General features: G+C 48.5%; 1 protein-coding gene across 2 annotated transcripts in view; it reads right to left on the minus strand.

Moving 5' to 3' along the window:
* The window catches only part of MYO5B (myosin VB), a 317,583-nt gene that overhangs the window by 67,949 nt on the left and 235,901 nt on the right, over positions 1–13,733 (minus strand). For both annotated transcript variants that reach the window (XM_033087341.1, XM_033087342.1), the window contains exon 18: positions 2,162–2,273. In XM_033087341.1, coding sequence (XP_032943232.1) covers positions 2,162–2,273 — 112 coding nt within the window. The remainder of the gene's footprint in view (positions 1–2,161; positions 2,274–13,733) is intronic.

Here is a 13,733-nt window from a genome sequence, read left to right on the forward strand (position 1 = left end):
CTTCCCTGCACTTAGCTGACCTCGGTGAATGAGGAAAGACTGACCCCGCAGGCGTGGTGGACAACGCGGGGGTTGGACACTGGATAGTTAACCCATGATAACCGAGCGTTCTCTGTAAACTCACTTCCATTTGGCTTTGCTCAAAGGCATAATCACATACGGAGGAAGTAATGGGCCAAAGCCTAAGGGAAACACACACACACAGGATATGTGTCATGCTGGTAGGTGACTGTGAACTCCTGCCAAATCACCACTCTTCCTGGCTCAAGCCCTCCACGGCTACCAGGAACCTGGTCCACACACAGAGACGCCTGAGTGGTGCTGAGCTGGGACACAGAATCCAGCTCGACTGTCACTGACTGTCTCCTCCACGGCCAGGCTGTTGGGAGGGGCAGTGATGGGCCTGGTTCTCCCCCTGCATCTGCTCATCACTGCCTCGCTGGGGGAGGCTGCCTCTCAGGAAGGAAGGCTCAGGAAGCAAAGGTGGGGGGCTCAGCCCTCACAGCCGAGGGACAAGACCGGCTGCTAGGGCTTCAGCAGAGCCAGGGTCTGGGGGTGCCTGCTGCATCCTAGGAACCATTTCTAGTACTCATGCTCCATTTCTAGTCAGGAAAGGCCACCAGGAAGGTGGCGATCTTGACCACACGCTGAGAGGCCAGCTCGTGGTACCACTAGGAGAAAGGCTCCGGGGGCTGCACGTCCACCAGGATCAACTGACCTTGAACACAGATTTTTCTCCTCCATGAAATATGAGCTTTTGAAATGTAGACACTGACAGATGCACCACAGCAAACATCTCAATCAACCCGAGTCCAAATAACCAATTTCAACTTCCAGTTACAGGACTGTCACCCTCTTCACTCTGTACTGAATATTTAGCACTATATTCTGCACTGTCTATAGCTACAGACTGGAGTAGCTAAGGCAATGCTCAGAGGGCGACTGTCACTTTTACAAAATAACACATGACCTTAAATCCTGATCATCTGGCAATGAGCTACTCCAGATGAATAGATTTTCCTAGCCACATAATGCTTGAAAATTAATTTTTGTAAAAACATTTATTTTGTGTTTTTCCAGGACTCATCAGCTCCAAGTCAAGTAGTTGTTTCAGTCTAGTTGTGGAGGGCGCGGCTCACAGTGGCCCATGTGGGGATTGAACCGGCAACCCTGGTGTGACAAGCATCGTGCTCTAACCAACTGAGCTAACCAGCCGCCCCAAAAATGAATTTTTTGATGTAATTCTTTCTATTATCTTCTTAAAAGGAAGATTGTTGATATAATTTAACCCTTTATTGAGACCATTAAGTAGCATACTCTGCTGTTATCTCTGAATACTCTGGAACTAATGAAGTGTATAACACAGAAGGCCCCACTACCATGTTTCCCCCAAAACAAGACCTAGCCAGACAATCAGCTCTAATGCGTCTTTTGGAGCAAAAATTAACATAAGACCCAGTATTATATTATATGTCATATATTATATTATATTATATTATACCTGGTCTTATATTATAGTAAAATAAGACCGGGTCTTATATTAATTTTTGCTCCAAAAGATGCATTAGAGCTGATTGTTTGGCTAGGTCTTATTTTTGGGGAAACACGGTAGCTCTGCTTTTATATAATAGTTCTCCAGTCTCAAGTGTCAGGTGTGAGTTCAGGTTGTTTCCATTAAAACGAAATCCGTTGCTTTATTTAAAACAGCATCTGGGGCTGGCTATGCAATGAGGAAGGTATGAGAAGCACAGTGCTTTTCCCTCCACGGGCGTCCAGGCTGAGCCGGGCTCCAGGACAACCCCGGGGCTGTGCACCAGAGTTGGCAGGTGGGCTGAGCCATGAGCCTGGGATTTGGAGAAGCCAGAGATCCCGGGCCAGCAGCTTGTAGCCAGGAGAGGCCTCATCAGGACCCCAGTGGGCTGTACAGATAATTTCTCTGTGTGCTGAGATGCGAAACAGGCTAGCGCGTACTCTAGGGAAGTGAAGGGGCTTTTACTTTACAGTCACAGATAGAGGAAAATGGATCAACATCTCAGAAACAGTTGCAATAAGAAGGATGAAGACCAAAAAAGGCAGATACCCCCGCCCCCCTCACCCCAATTCTCCAGGCATTCCGTTAAGCCTTTCACAGAGCAGGTGGCCCAGGGAAGGCCCAGCTCACCTTGATGAGGTTCTCCAGGACAGACTTGCAGATGGCCTTTTTGTCTGTGTTGGCGAGCTCTCTCTTCTTGACCAGCACTCGATACCGGTTGAAGAAATCATGGTAGGTCCACCTAGAGGGAAAACGGGTGCATCAGGTGGCAAGTCCTACCTCTGGCCACGTGAGCCATGGGTGGTCTCAGACAGAGCCCCATGAGGTCAATTATTTCTAGCAGAAAGCCCTTCTCGGAGAAGCAAAATCACTCAGGGTCCTTCTGTCTTCCCTCAGTGCCCCCCCCCCCCCCCGAGAACTTCAGTATGTGGGTGAATTACAGAATCACAGCTGGAAAGCTGGGGGTGGAGGGGGCGGAAGGAGGGTCTGGAAGCTGCTCCAGGAGGACTGCCCATGGGCAGAACCGTTCACAAGGGTTTCTGCGCAGGCGTGTGGAACTCGGTGTCGCCGCTGCTGACGTGGCAGCCTTGCCTGGAATGCAGCTTGGTCTTTAAATGTTGGTTTTCTCCTTATAAAACCAAAACTAACACAGCTAATTGAAAACTAGTTTCTAAGGTATAAGAGTACACATTAGCAAATAAAAAGAGTCTGTATCCTAACCCCTAGAGATAACACTGTTTACACACATTTTGGTACAGTTTAGAAGGAATCATTTTTCTCCCCGAAGTAGATTTTGCTTTTGATTCCCACCCGCCATCATGAAAGTAATGCAGACCCACTATAAAGAAAACGTCCAGCGATGCCCAAGAAACAAAGAACATTTATAACCTCACGACTGTTGAGTAAGTGCTGTTTTGGTATGCTCTGGAAGGAAATCATTAAGAGGGCTTTCTGTTTTCCCTTGGCCTCCGAGGAGATCTCTATTTAAATGCCATCTTTCCACTGAGCAAGTCGCTATTTTCTCGGCGGGGTCTGTCCCTTTCTCTGGAAGCTACTTCATGTCACACAGATGCTCCCTCTTGATACTCCTTGTTCCTGTCTTGGTTTTCAGGGGAAGCTCACAATCTCCCCACGTAATCTTCTACTCTGATGCAGCAAACCCTACTCCATGGAGACCTGGAATTTCCAGTCTAAATCCCTCTGAAGGTCAATTCTGCACGGCTGCCCCCATCACTGCGTCCTCAGTGGAGGTGACACCCAGCTCGCCCCTTCAGAGGTGGCAGGAGGCACCAGGTACTCTCCATCTTCAAGGGCACATGTGGTCCACGGTGCCCATCTGGAAATGACTGAGGTGCTGCCTTGAGATGGCGTGTTACCATCACCTGAGGCTTTGCCGAGTGACTGTCCAGTAACTCAGATAATGTCCCTCATCCTCAAGCATTAATGGGGAGTAAATGGATTGTATCCCTTCTCCTGGAGCTCGTTCACCTTGTAATGGGGTCCTTTAGAAAGTTTATGCAAAGAAATGAGTCCTGTGGACTATCAGGCACCACTGGTGGGCCTGGGCAGCAGGTTCTCTCAGAGCTCGGCTCCTCACACGTCACAATCCTGTGTCCCTCTGGTCCTCCTGTCCTGTTTCCCTCCCAGGTCATTCATCTTAGCTCCCTGGGATGAGAAGGAAAATGGAGTCTGAGCTCGCTGCCTCTGCCTTGCTTTTGTAAACACTTATCTTGGTTTGGTGGAAGATTTCTAACATAGCTATGGGTCTCAGAGAAGGGGTATGCATAAGAGCAAATAACATTTATTCCCCCTTTTTTTTTCTTTATATAAAACGGCTGGTTGCACCTTCTCTTCTTTTTTAAAATAACAGCTTTATTGAGCTAGAACTCACATGCTGTAGAAATGTACCCTTTCCAAGTGCATCATTCAATAGCTTTTAGTATATTCACAAACGTGCACGACCATCCCCAATATTGAGCCCCGGAACATTTTCATCGCTCCCAAAAGAAACCCGATACCCATCATCAGTCAGTCCCCAAGCTCCCCTGCCCAGGCCCTGCAACTACTAATATACCTTGTTTCCAGGCCTCTTACCTTTTTAACTGGTTCTGTCTGTCACAAATGTGAAGGCACAAAGGGAATGACGGCATCTACTCTGTTCAAAGCTGCCCGGGATTTACAAGCCTCCGCTCGACAGGCTCATGACACGTGTGGATTGTCTTTATGGGTTCCCTTTAGGACGGAGGGAAAGGGTTCTTGTGCCCCTTGTCCCTCACTTCACTTCCCCTTCACTTACTGAGCAGAAACTGTTTCCCGCTCTTCCGGGGCTATGAACCAAACCCACCTAATTACTAGCCATCTCTAACTGAGGGCTTTAAATATGGAAACATTTAGGGCTACCTGCCCAGCTAAATGCTGCTTTAATTATTTCAATCCTGTACAGTACATGTCAAGAAAACTCCTAAGCCCTGACTGATGGCGATACCTGGAGGCCTAGGAACAGGGAGAGCTAGAGTTGATACGCTGCAAATCGGATTTGCACGTCGTTTTTAATACATGCAAACACGATTGCATTTTTCCCAGGCTCCTTCTGCCCCAGACCCCAAGTTTTAAACACAGACCATTCTGTCTACTGACACTTCCATGTAGGGCAAGATGGATTTGGGCAAAAATCAAATGGAATGATGCACCATGAGAAGGGCTTCATAAAGTCTCAGTGTCCTCCCCACCCCCTTCACCCATCAATAGCTGCCTCTCATGATGGAGTCCTTCCTGTCCACCCGTGACGTCCCTTGAAAGCAGCTCAGCACTTTCGGTGTGACTTTCTGAGGGCACGTCCCACAGAAATTCTGCATTACGGTTATTTGTGTCCTCATTTGCCTTATTTCTCCCTATGAGCTTGCAATTTTCTGGGGAAATAATTAGAGCAGCATTCCACTGGGCTAAAAACCTTAAATGCTTCTAATTTGAAAACCTCTTACCGCTGCGAGTCCCATAACTATCAGGCTAAAGGAAATTACAGGAGAGTAAGTGGGGAGCTGCGAGTGCAAAGACATCAAGGCCAGTGTAGAACAAGCTGGGAGCACAGCCGTCGAGAAGCCCCACTCTGACACTGACCAGCAGTGACCTTGGGAAGAGTCACAGGCTGGGGCCTCACCTCCCCTACCTACAAATGCAGAGAATGTCGCCTACCTCACACAGTACTGCCCAGTGTTTTAGTAGCCAGTGAGCTCATGGATGGGGAGTGTTGGGCAACATACAACTCCTCTTTAAGATCTAAATGACTCCCCCTTCCTGCCTAAGTCCCCTCCGCTTTTCTTACAAAGGCTTTCTTGGACATCTGCACCAACGTGCAGCCGGTGGGGAGGCAGATGCTTGCCAAAGGCCAACCGTCCACTTAGGGCTTGGGTGGGCACTCCCTCAGGAGGTGACAAAAGGGGCACGTGCCCACTTGTGCGGTCTGGGCATGTACAAATGTCCCTCACCGAAGGACCCAGAATCAAATGTGGATCCCTTTTCCATGGACCTCTGTGCCCGCAGAGATAAAATTCTCACAGGAGAGGCTCTCTCACCTCTAAGAGGAAAATCTTAAAGGTGAAGCTAATGGAACCTGTGATTCTTTTTCCAAAAGTGGAACTTCTTACAGCACTTTCTGATTTGGCAGACGCGTCTGGATGGAGGTGTTCTGTGAGCACGTAGAAGTGGGGAAAGACCAGTCGGTAAGAGCACGGGGGCGCCCAGGATTCCCCGAGGTTGTGCACCACAGGGGAACCTCTTCCCACCACAGCACATGAGCTATTCCTGTTTCCATGTGGGACACAGAGCTTCCTGTCCTGCATGCGAGATACTTTCTGTACGCATATTAGACTCCAGCCTTCTTCACCCAGGGTCTGTCTCTGATACATGTTTAAACCTCTCAGTATTTATCATCATGGTACCTTTACAGAGTCACTTAACACATTTTAAAAAATTGGTATTTTCCTGACCAATAGGTTGGAATCCCAGTGTTAAACCTTTCTCTCTACCAGTGTTTCTCAAGGAGGACCCTACTGGCTTTGGGGCAGGACCATTTTTCATTCAGTGGATGGAACAGTCCAGACAACACACAGAGTTCTCTGGACCATTCCCTGCCACCCCATTCACTGAGATATCCAAAAATGCTCCCACACATTTGTAAAATGTTTACTACAGAATATATAGTTCTAGTCCCAAAAGCTTCTTCTTGAGAACAACCAACCATGAATGCCACTTGCCTCTCCAGTGTGAATCTACTGTTTCCTTCCCCGCTGTTCCCAGCCTCTTCAGGTGGCCATGGAGACGTCCTCTCCCACTCACAGTATGGCTCTGGGGCTCACTGGCCTACAGGAGTCTTTTAAACCAACCCTAGGCCTGCCTGCTCTTCCATTCCATTTCCTATTAATAGCAGGGAAAGAGTTCCAATCCCAAGTCTATCACTAGACCCCACTGTGGTCCTGATCCTGAGCTATACGGACTCACAGTGGCCTGAGGGGTGTAATGCACACTCAGCCCTGCCTTTATTGCAGCTCCGCTCTCCCTGGATTCACACTCACATGCCAGAGCCCTGGCTAAAGTGTCATGTTTCCTCTGGAATAAAGGTCTGCTTGGGAGCAGGTGTCCCGACCGGGTCATGCAGTCCCAGTTGGGTGTGTGTGGGAAAAGCCCAGGACCTGTGATTGATCCTTGTACGAACGGAGAGATCAGAGGCAGAAGGCAAGGTTGACATGGGAGGAGCCAGGACAAGTATCCAGGTGAGCCCAAGGAGCCACCCATCTGGGAAGAGGCTGCCTTCTAACGAGCTCCTCAGGCCTCAAGGCAGCGTGCGGTAAGTAAATACAGCTGCTGTGAGTGGCGACGCAAACCCAGCGGGGTGATGTTTTGGTTGACCAAGCTCCCATCCAGAGCCCAATACTGGATTTAACTATCTACGTGTGGGAACATTCTGCCTGAGAGGGCCCCACGGACCAGTGTGAGCAGATGGCGGGATCTGCCTAAGTGGTAGCTCCGGGTGCTTGCCTTCTCTTGGATAGTTCTCAAGGGGGCCCTGATTGGATTAGACAAACTCTGAGAGTCCCTCCATACTCTGCAACTCTCAGACAACATCTATGACATCAGGCCACAAAGAAGAATCCCTGGAGAGGGCAGGTCAGGTGACTGCACGGGCCTCTTACAAAACCATGGAGAATTCTCCAGGGCTTTTCAGGCCAGGATTAGGTGGGTCAACCCACACTTTCAGACACCCCACTGCCCTGTCACATGCAACTTAGGCCAAAGATTCTTAGGTCAAACATTTCCTTAGGTTATACCAACAAGGAACGTAAGGGGTATGCTTTTCTTTTGGTTCGAGAATCTTTAGGAGCCTGTGGGCCCCCGGTGGGGGCCTTATCCCCGACGAAGTCTTACACAGGCGCCTAAGAAGTTTGGGGGGCAAAGGTGATCAGCCATGCTGTGACACTCACTAACCAGGACCAACAGACTCTCTCTGGGCATTGAGCTGTGGAAATAAGCTTCGTATGGCCACCGAGCACCATATACTTTCCTTGTTCTCCCTTTTGAAGAAACAAACCAGTAGAGAATAAATGAGGTTGATACAGAAGTTTTCCTTAGAACTATATCAAGGATAAACAAAATTTTCAAAGGGAGACAAGAGGCAAAGGTCAGAGAGGAAAGGGACATTTTCTTGAAGACTCAGAGGGCAGGTATCCTTAACCCATGGGATGTAGAATGGGGCTCCACCCATTTCTCCCTGTGAGGACTTCATGTGATCATTTTTATGGGATTTGTTTTGTCAGCCGTAAAATGGAGGTAACACCTCATTTTGCCTCTTTCATGAGTCGGATGTCATTTTTTTCAACAAATGGTGTTGGGACAACTGAAATCTGCATGCAAAAGAATGAGTTTGGTCTTCAACTTTACATCATATACATAAATCACCTCAAAACAGATTAAGGCCTAAAACTGTAAAAGTCTTGGAAGAAATCAGAGGAGTAAATCTTTGTGACCTTGACTTAACTAATGGTTTCTTAGATATGACACCTAATGCAAAACAACCCAAGGAAACAATAGGTACTTTGGACTTTTTCTGAGTTAAAAACTTCAATGCTTCAAAGGACACTATCAAGAAAGTGAAAAGACAGCCCATAGAATGAGAGAAAATATCTGCAAGTCATATATCTGAAAAGGATCTAGTGTCTAGGATTCATGAAGAACTACAACTCAACACCAAAAAGACAAATGAGCAAATTAAAACACGGGCAAAAGATGTGAATACACATTTCTCCAAGAAGATATACAAATGGCCAATGAACACAGGATTTGTTGTGATTTCAGCACTGACACTCACGGAGGGGTTCTAGTGCAAAGGTGGAAGGGCACTCCCCTACCACTCACCACCACAGATCCCCTACTTATGTCCTAGGCATCCCAGGGGAACACAGGCTTGGACCCAGAGGTGGCCCCAGGTCTGAAGGTGGCGAAGCTTTGCTGCACGAGGGAGAAACGTAATTCCTCCCCATGGGCTCTGAGCTGGGGCCAGGCCACCAAAGGAGGACAGAAGACCATCTCATTAATCCTGGCACTGTCTATATATGACCAAGTGGCTGCGGTTTACCCAGAGGCCAACACCTGCCTCTCGGGGATGGTTTTGAGGCAGATGCATTTCAAAGTCACCTGGGAAACCTTGTCAAAGGTTTGAGGGGGCAGGTGTCAGGACTGAGGGGGAGTCCTGGCTTTTGAAATTGTTAACTGCGTCCAGGTGACTGAGATGCGCAGACCGGGCAAGAACCCCGTGCCAGATTCAAGTCCAAGAACACGAGTACGGCTTTCAGGCAGAGGAGCCAGAACTAAGAGCTGCAAGATCCTGAGATAAAGAATCGTTTCACTCCAAAATGAGTTTTACACTATTCTTTCTCTGGGATTTTTAATAACAAGGCAAGGAACCGTGTGTATGTGTGTGTGTAAGTTTAGTCGTGATTCAACAGGAACGTGAACCAGGCAATTTCTCAAGCCTCTATCTAGTTCTACAATCTTATGCTATTTATTCCACGTGGGGCCGAGCACATGGAAGGTGGGCAAGGAGTGGAAATCTTTTCAGAAAGCACCACTGAGTTTTTCTGATGTAAATGAGATACGTGAAATGAAAGAGAACTAAAGATTTAGGAAGAGGTGTTTTTGGACAACATCAACATTGCATATTCAAGTAGTCCCACACAAACACTTCTTTTCTGTTGAGTGGTATTTGCTTCACAATTTCTCTTGGACACAAAGCTGCTCTGAATCCACAGAGGGAGACAGGTAACTGCACGGGCGCAAGACACACAGAGGGGGCGCTGAGAGCCGGGCGACGGCCGATGAGCTGCTCTTCCCAGACAGGGCATTTATCACAATGCTTTATGTACATGAGAATGAACGTATTTCTTAGCCACTGCAGCACATTTCAAGTTGAATGATTCCTTTTCATTTTAAACTAGACTCACAGAGAGACACAATTCTTAGGGAGGATAAAAATAGACAGGTATACGAAAGCCTGAGGGCAGGGTGGGGGGAGCAAGGGAAGGCTGCTGGCCTGCAATTCTGCATTCGTCCTCTCGGGCTTGGAGGGTTTTGGAGGGCACTGAGATATAGTAATTTGAGAACAGGGCTAAGAGTTCTGTGCCCAGGCATCCGAAGGCTGGATGCCTGAGCTCCCCGCTGGGAAGGGTGCCCTGTGCTCGGGCTCCTGGGGAACAGCCCTGCAGGCCATCACATTACACGCCTCTGTGACCCCAGACTATGCGTTTTCATTCCTTTGCCATTTTCCTCTCTGTAAAGTGATTATTTACCCTTTGGCCACTTAAGGAGGGGAAACGAAGGGAAATGGTATAAGCTGTAATTCTCCTAACCAAAGAATCCATGAAGTTTCCTTGGGGAACAGCTGTGCAAAACTGTGTAGTGACCTGGCAAACTAAGTGAAACCATTGCTGTGCTGGGTCTCAGCAGCCAACGGGGTGAATTATTTTTGTGACAACCCTCCCCCCCACACCCCAATCTGCTTCCTTCTGAAGTTCTGAGTCAGGTCAACAAAATGACTGCTCAACTCTAAAGCCCATACACGACACTTCTGTACTCCCTTCAACAGCTAACACCTCGATGGACCCACAGTTTCTGTAAAACCTCACTGGCTTTATCTCCAGACACAGCAGACACACACCAACCTCCTGGATAAGGCAGTTAGGTAGCATTTTTGTTAAACCCGTGAGGTTACCATCGTTGGCAGATGCAGAAATTGAGGCAAGGTGTGGAATCAGGAAATTACAGGTGTGGTGGCTGCCCACAGCCTGTCCCCCTCACCGCTCATCTCCAGAAATAAATGCCACCCTTAGGTGCTGTGGCTTGGCAGTGACGAGGGTGAAAGGGGATTAGAACCTAAATGACATAATATGGATGATTCAACTCCGTCTCAGTACTAACAAAAGTGCCACAAAACTACGGTGCCTCTTGCCCAAAGTTAACATTTCAAATGGCACTCTGGGGAAGGAATCCTCTGTGAGGCTCTTTAGCAAAATCTGCTAAGTGGGTGAATGTGACGAGGACATGTGAGGCAGTATTCTGGATGGATCTGAGCCAAAACCTTTAAATCACAGCAGTTAGGAACATTTTCTGTGATACTAGAAATATAGTCTTTCCTTCCTTCCCACCTGACACTTTGCACAACACCTGCAATTACAAAAACAAAAGGTACAGGTGCCCTTGTAATTATCTGCTACAAAGAAGTTGGAAACAATTACGGAGGCAGGGAAAGACATCCATCAACTGCCCCGTAAGTGGCAAGTTTGTGGGCATCACAACTTTGCTGGCAACTCTGATTACAGCTGGGTGGAATAAACAGTAGGAAAAGCCATTATCCATATGGGTCTAAAGACTTAGAGCAGGGGTGTCCAAACTTTTTTCAACATTTTTCACCAAGGACCATATGCGGTAAAATACACAAACAGCCGGGCCACTCACTCGAGGTGAAGTACGTATTGCCTCACCTGGTTTATTTAAGTAAACTAAATATATTTTTGGAATTTGCTGCGGGCCAATAAAAAATGGATCGTGGGCTGCAGTTGGCCCGCGGGCCACAGTTTGGACACCCCTGACTTAGAGGGAACACATCCTCTTAGCTGCCAAGGAAGAGGCTGTCTGATGAGGCAAAAAGCACACCTGGCCTCCCAGCATGCTACGACTGGAGGCCTGGACAGCAGGAATGGGGACTGAGCTAGCAGAGAAAGCCTCTTCTCGGATCACTGGACAGCAAAAACAAGTCATCGCTCCTTTCATGCCTGGACAGCGTGTTGCTCCCCGGCTGGCAGGACCCTGCTGCTGTCTCCCCACCAATCCTCTTCACCCTCCAAGGCCTAGCTCAAACCTCACCTCCTCCGTGAAGCCACAGCTCCTCCTAAACTTGCACCTGGTTCTATGTGGTTTTCTAACTGCTTTAGGCTTACATCGCTTCTCTTCGACTGTGACCTCCTGATTGGCAGGAGCCACGACTTACATCCTTAATTCCCTCACAGCCACTGGCATAGGCCTAGATGCTTACAACAGGACAGACGGATGCCATGAAGGCAAGAAAATCTTCTCAGTCTACATACAGCCCATGTGACACCACAGAACTAAAACCCTCTTCCTCCTCCTCTTCCACCCTCAAAAGCAGATCATTTTCTCCTGCGACAGAAAAACCAGGAGTGGGAGTGACACACACTGTCACTCTGATTTCACAGTGAGACTGCGAGCAAGCTCGATGGATAAATCGGAGGTGGCAGAGCTGTGCAGGCGCCTCTGCCTGAAGTGTGGGCTGTCGTTACCATGTCAGGCCCACGGACGTCTAGCCTCCCCCTGACGCTCTCCAAGAGAGACTCACACCCCCGCAAGTCACTTGTCCTACTAGTCAATCATTCACTCTGTTGGAAAGCTCTTGGTGAAACGAGTGGCTCTTTCTACACTGACATGAGTCTCCAAGTTCCACCTGCCTTAGAATATCATTTGTCACATACTTTCCTGCTCCCTCTCCCCTGGCTTGATACAGGGCCATGTGCACACCTCCCACCTGACAAGCCCACCTTCAGCACCACGTATACATCACGCAGAAAGATGCGCTGGTTTCTCTGCTCACCTGCGGGCCTCTGCACTGTGCAGCACAGGTACGGCTGGAGGACCTGGGATCCCCAAGTGTCCTGTACAAGGACCCTCAACAGTTTAAGACACATCAGGATTTCACAGAACAAAGCTAGATATTTCGGGTACAGACAGGTCCTACCCACATAGTTATGCCCCTAGGGATGTAGCTTCTTGCTCATATCCGAATGAGTAATAAACATTTTATTAAATGCTTACACGTCCAGCAGTATGCTGAGAACTGCATTATGTCATTCATCACAACCACCTATGAAGTAAATATGATGATAAGAGAATCCAGCCTAATGATAAGAGACTCCGCCTAATGATAAGAGAATCCAGCCTCAGAGAGATTAATGTACTTGCCTGAGGTCACCCAGCCAAGAAGGATGGGAGCTGACTGTAGAATGTAGGCCTGACGCCAAAGCCCAAGGGCTGACTGAGCAGGCTCCTTCAGCTCCAGTCCAGGCCACAGTTCTGCAGTCGGGACTCTTACACGCTGGAGAGAGCTGGGAGCAGTTATACACCAGGCCCCAGGTCGGGCCCAGCCCCAGAGGGCAAACCACAGGACTGGTCTACCCCTTTCACCTCTGCTAAACCTCTGCTTGGATGGCAATGCCTCACTGATGTGGGCAGGAAGGTGCGGTGGCAGTCACCAGCCAGCCTAGCAGAGGAAGAGGGTGATGATTCCTAACTCATCCACCCACCAGTTGGCAACCTTGAGCAGCTCACTTCCTTCTCTGGTCTCATTTGTGCAAGTACATTTAAATCACGACGTGCCCATATCTATATATAAAAGGAATGGAAGGTCATGCCATAATACCCTTCTTGCTACAAGTTGCCATCTTACATTTTCTGTCCCAAATTTGTTTCATTAAAAAAAAAAGGTGCTGGTCACAACCCATTAAGTTGACTTCCTGACCCAGTAACGGGTTGCGATGCAATTTTCAGAAATAATGCACTAAACATGGCAGACGAAAGAAGGCTTCTGGGGAGCCGAGCCGGCAGAAGAGGCAGGAGCAGGAGTGCAGCCCCGCTGCAGGAGGTGCAGTTTGAAAACCAGTGGCTCAGCATTTCCCTAAGGTACGAGTCTCATACCATTCCTGGCCTGAACCCTGTGAATGGAGCAGTCACTGAAAGGTAATCTAATTGGCCAGACGACAGGACTTTGAACTCAAAACAACTGCTGTGCCAGTGGCCTGAGCCCCCTTCCGTCAATCAAAAGGCTGAAGCCGGGCCCTGCAGGACAGACGGGGGAGGAACACAGAGCCTTCATCTGAGAAGGAAAAGCATGGCTCACCTCATTCATCATGGACTTGTCAGCTATTTGTGTTCATACCCTAAGTTCGAAAAATGAGCTGAAGCCCCAGGACACTCCCCGTCTTTTTTCTAAGCAGGGAGGGATACGGCTGAAAAGAAAGTAACAACGGCCTCCAACCCTGGCTGGAGCAGCTCATTCTGAACAATGCTTGAACCTGCTGGGTTTCGCAAACCGCCTGGATGCTGCCGATTAGTGACAGTTTTTGTACTTTCCAGGTCAAATGCA

This window comes from Rhinolophus ferrumequinum, chromosome 19 (assembly GCF_004115265.2).
Source record: "Rhinolophus ferrumequinum isolate MPI-CBG mRhiFer1 chromosome 19, mRhiFer1_v1.p, whole genome shotgun sequence".
Lineage (NCBI taxonomy): Eukaryota > Metazoa > Chordata > Mammalia > Chiroptera > Rhinolophidae > Rhinolophus > Rhinolophus ferrumequinum.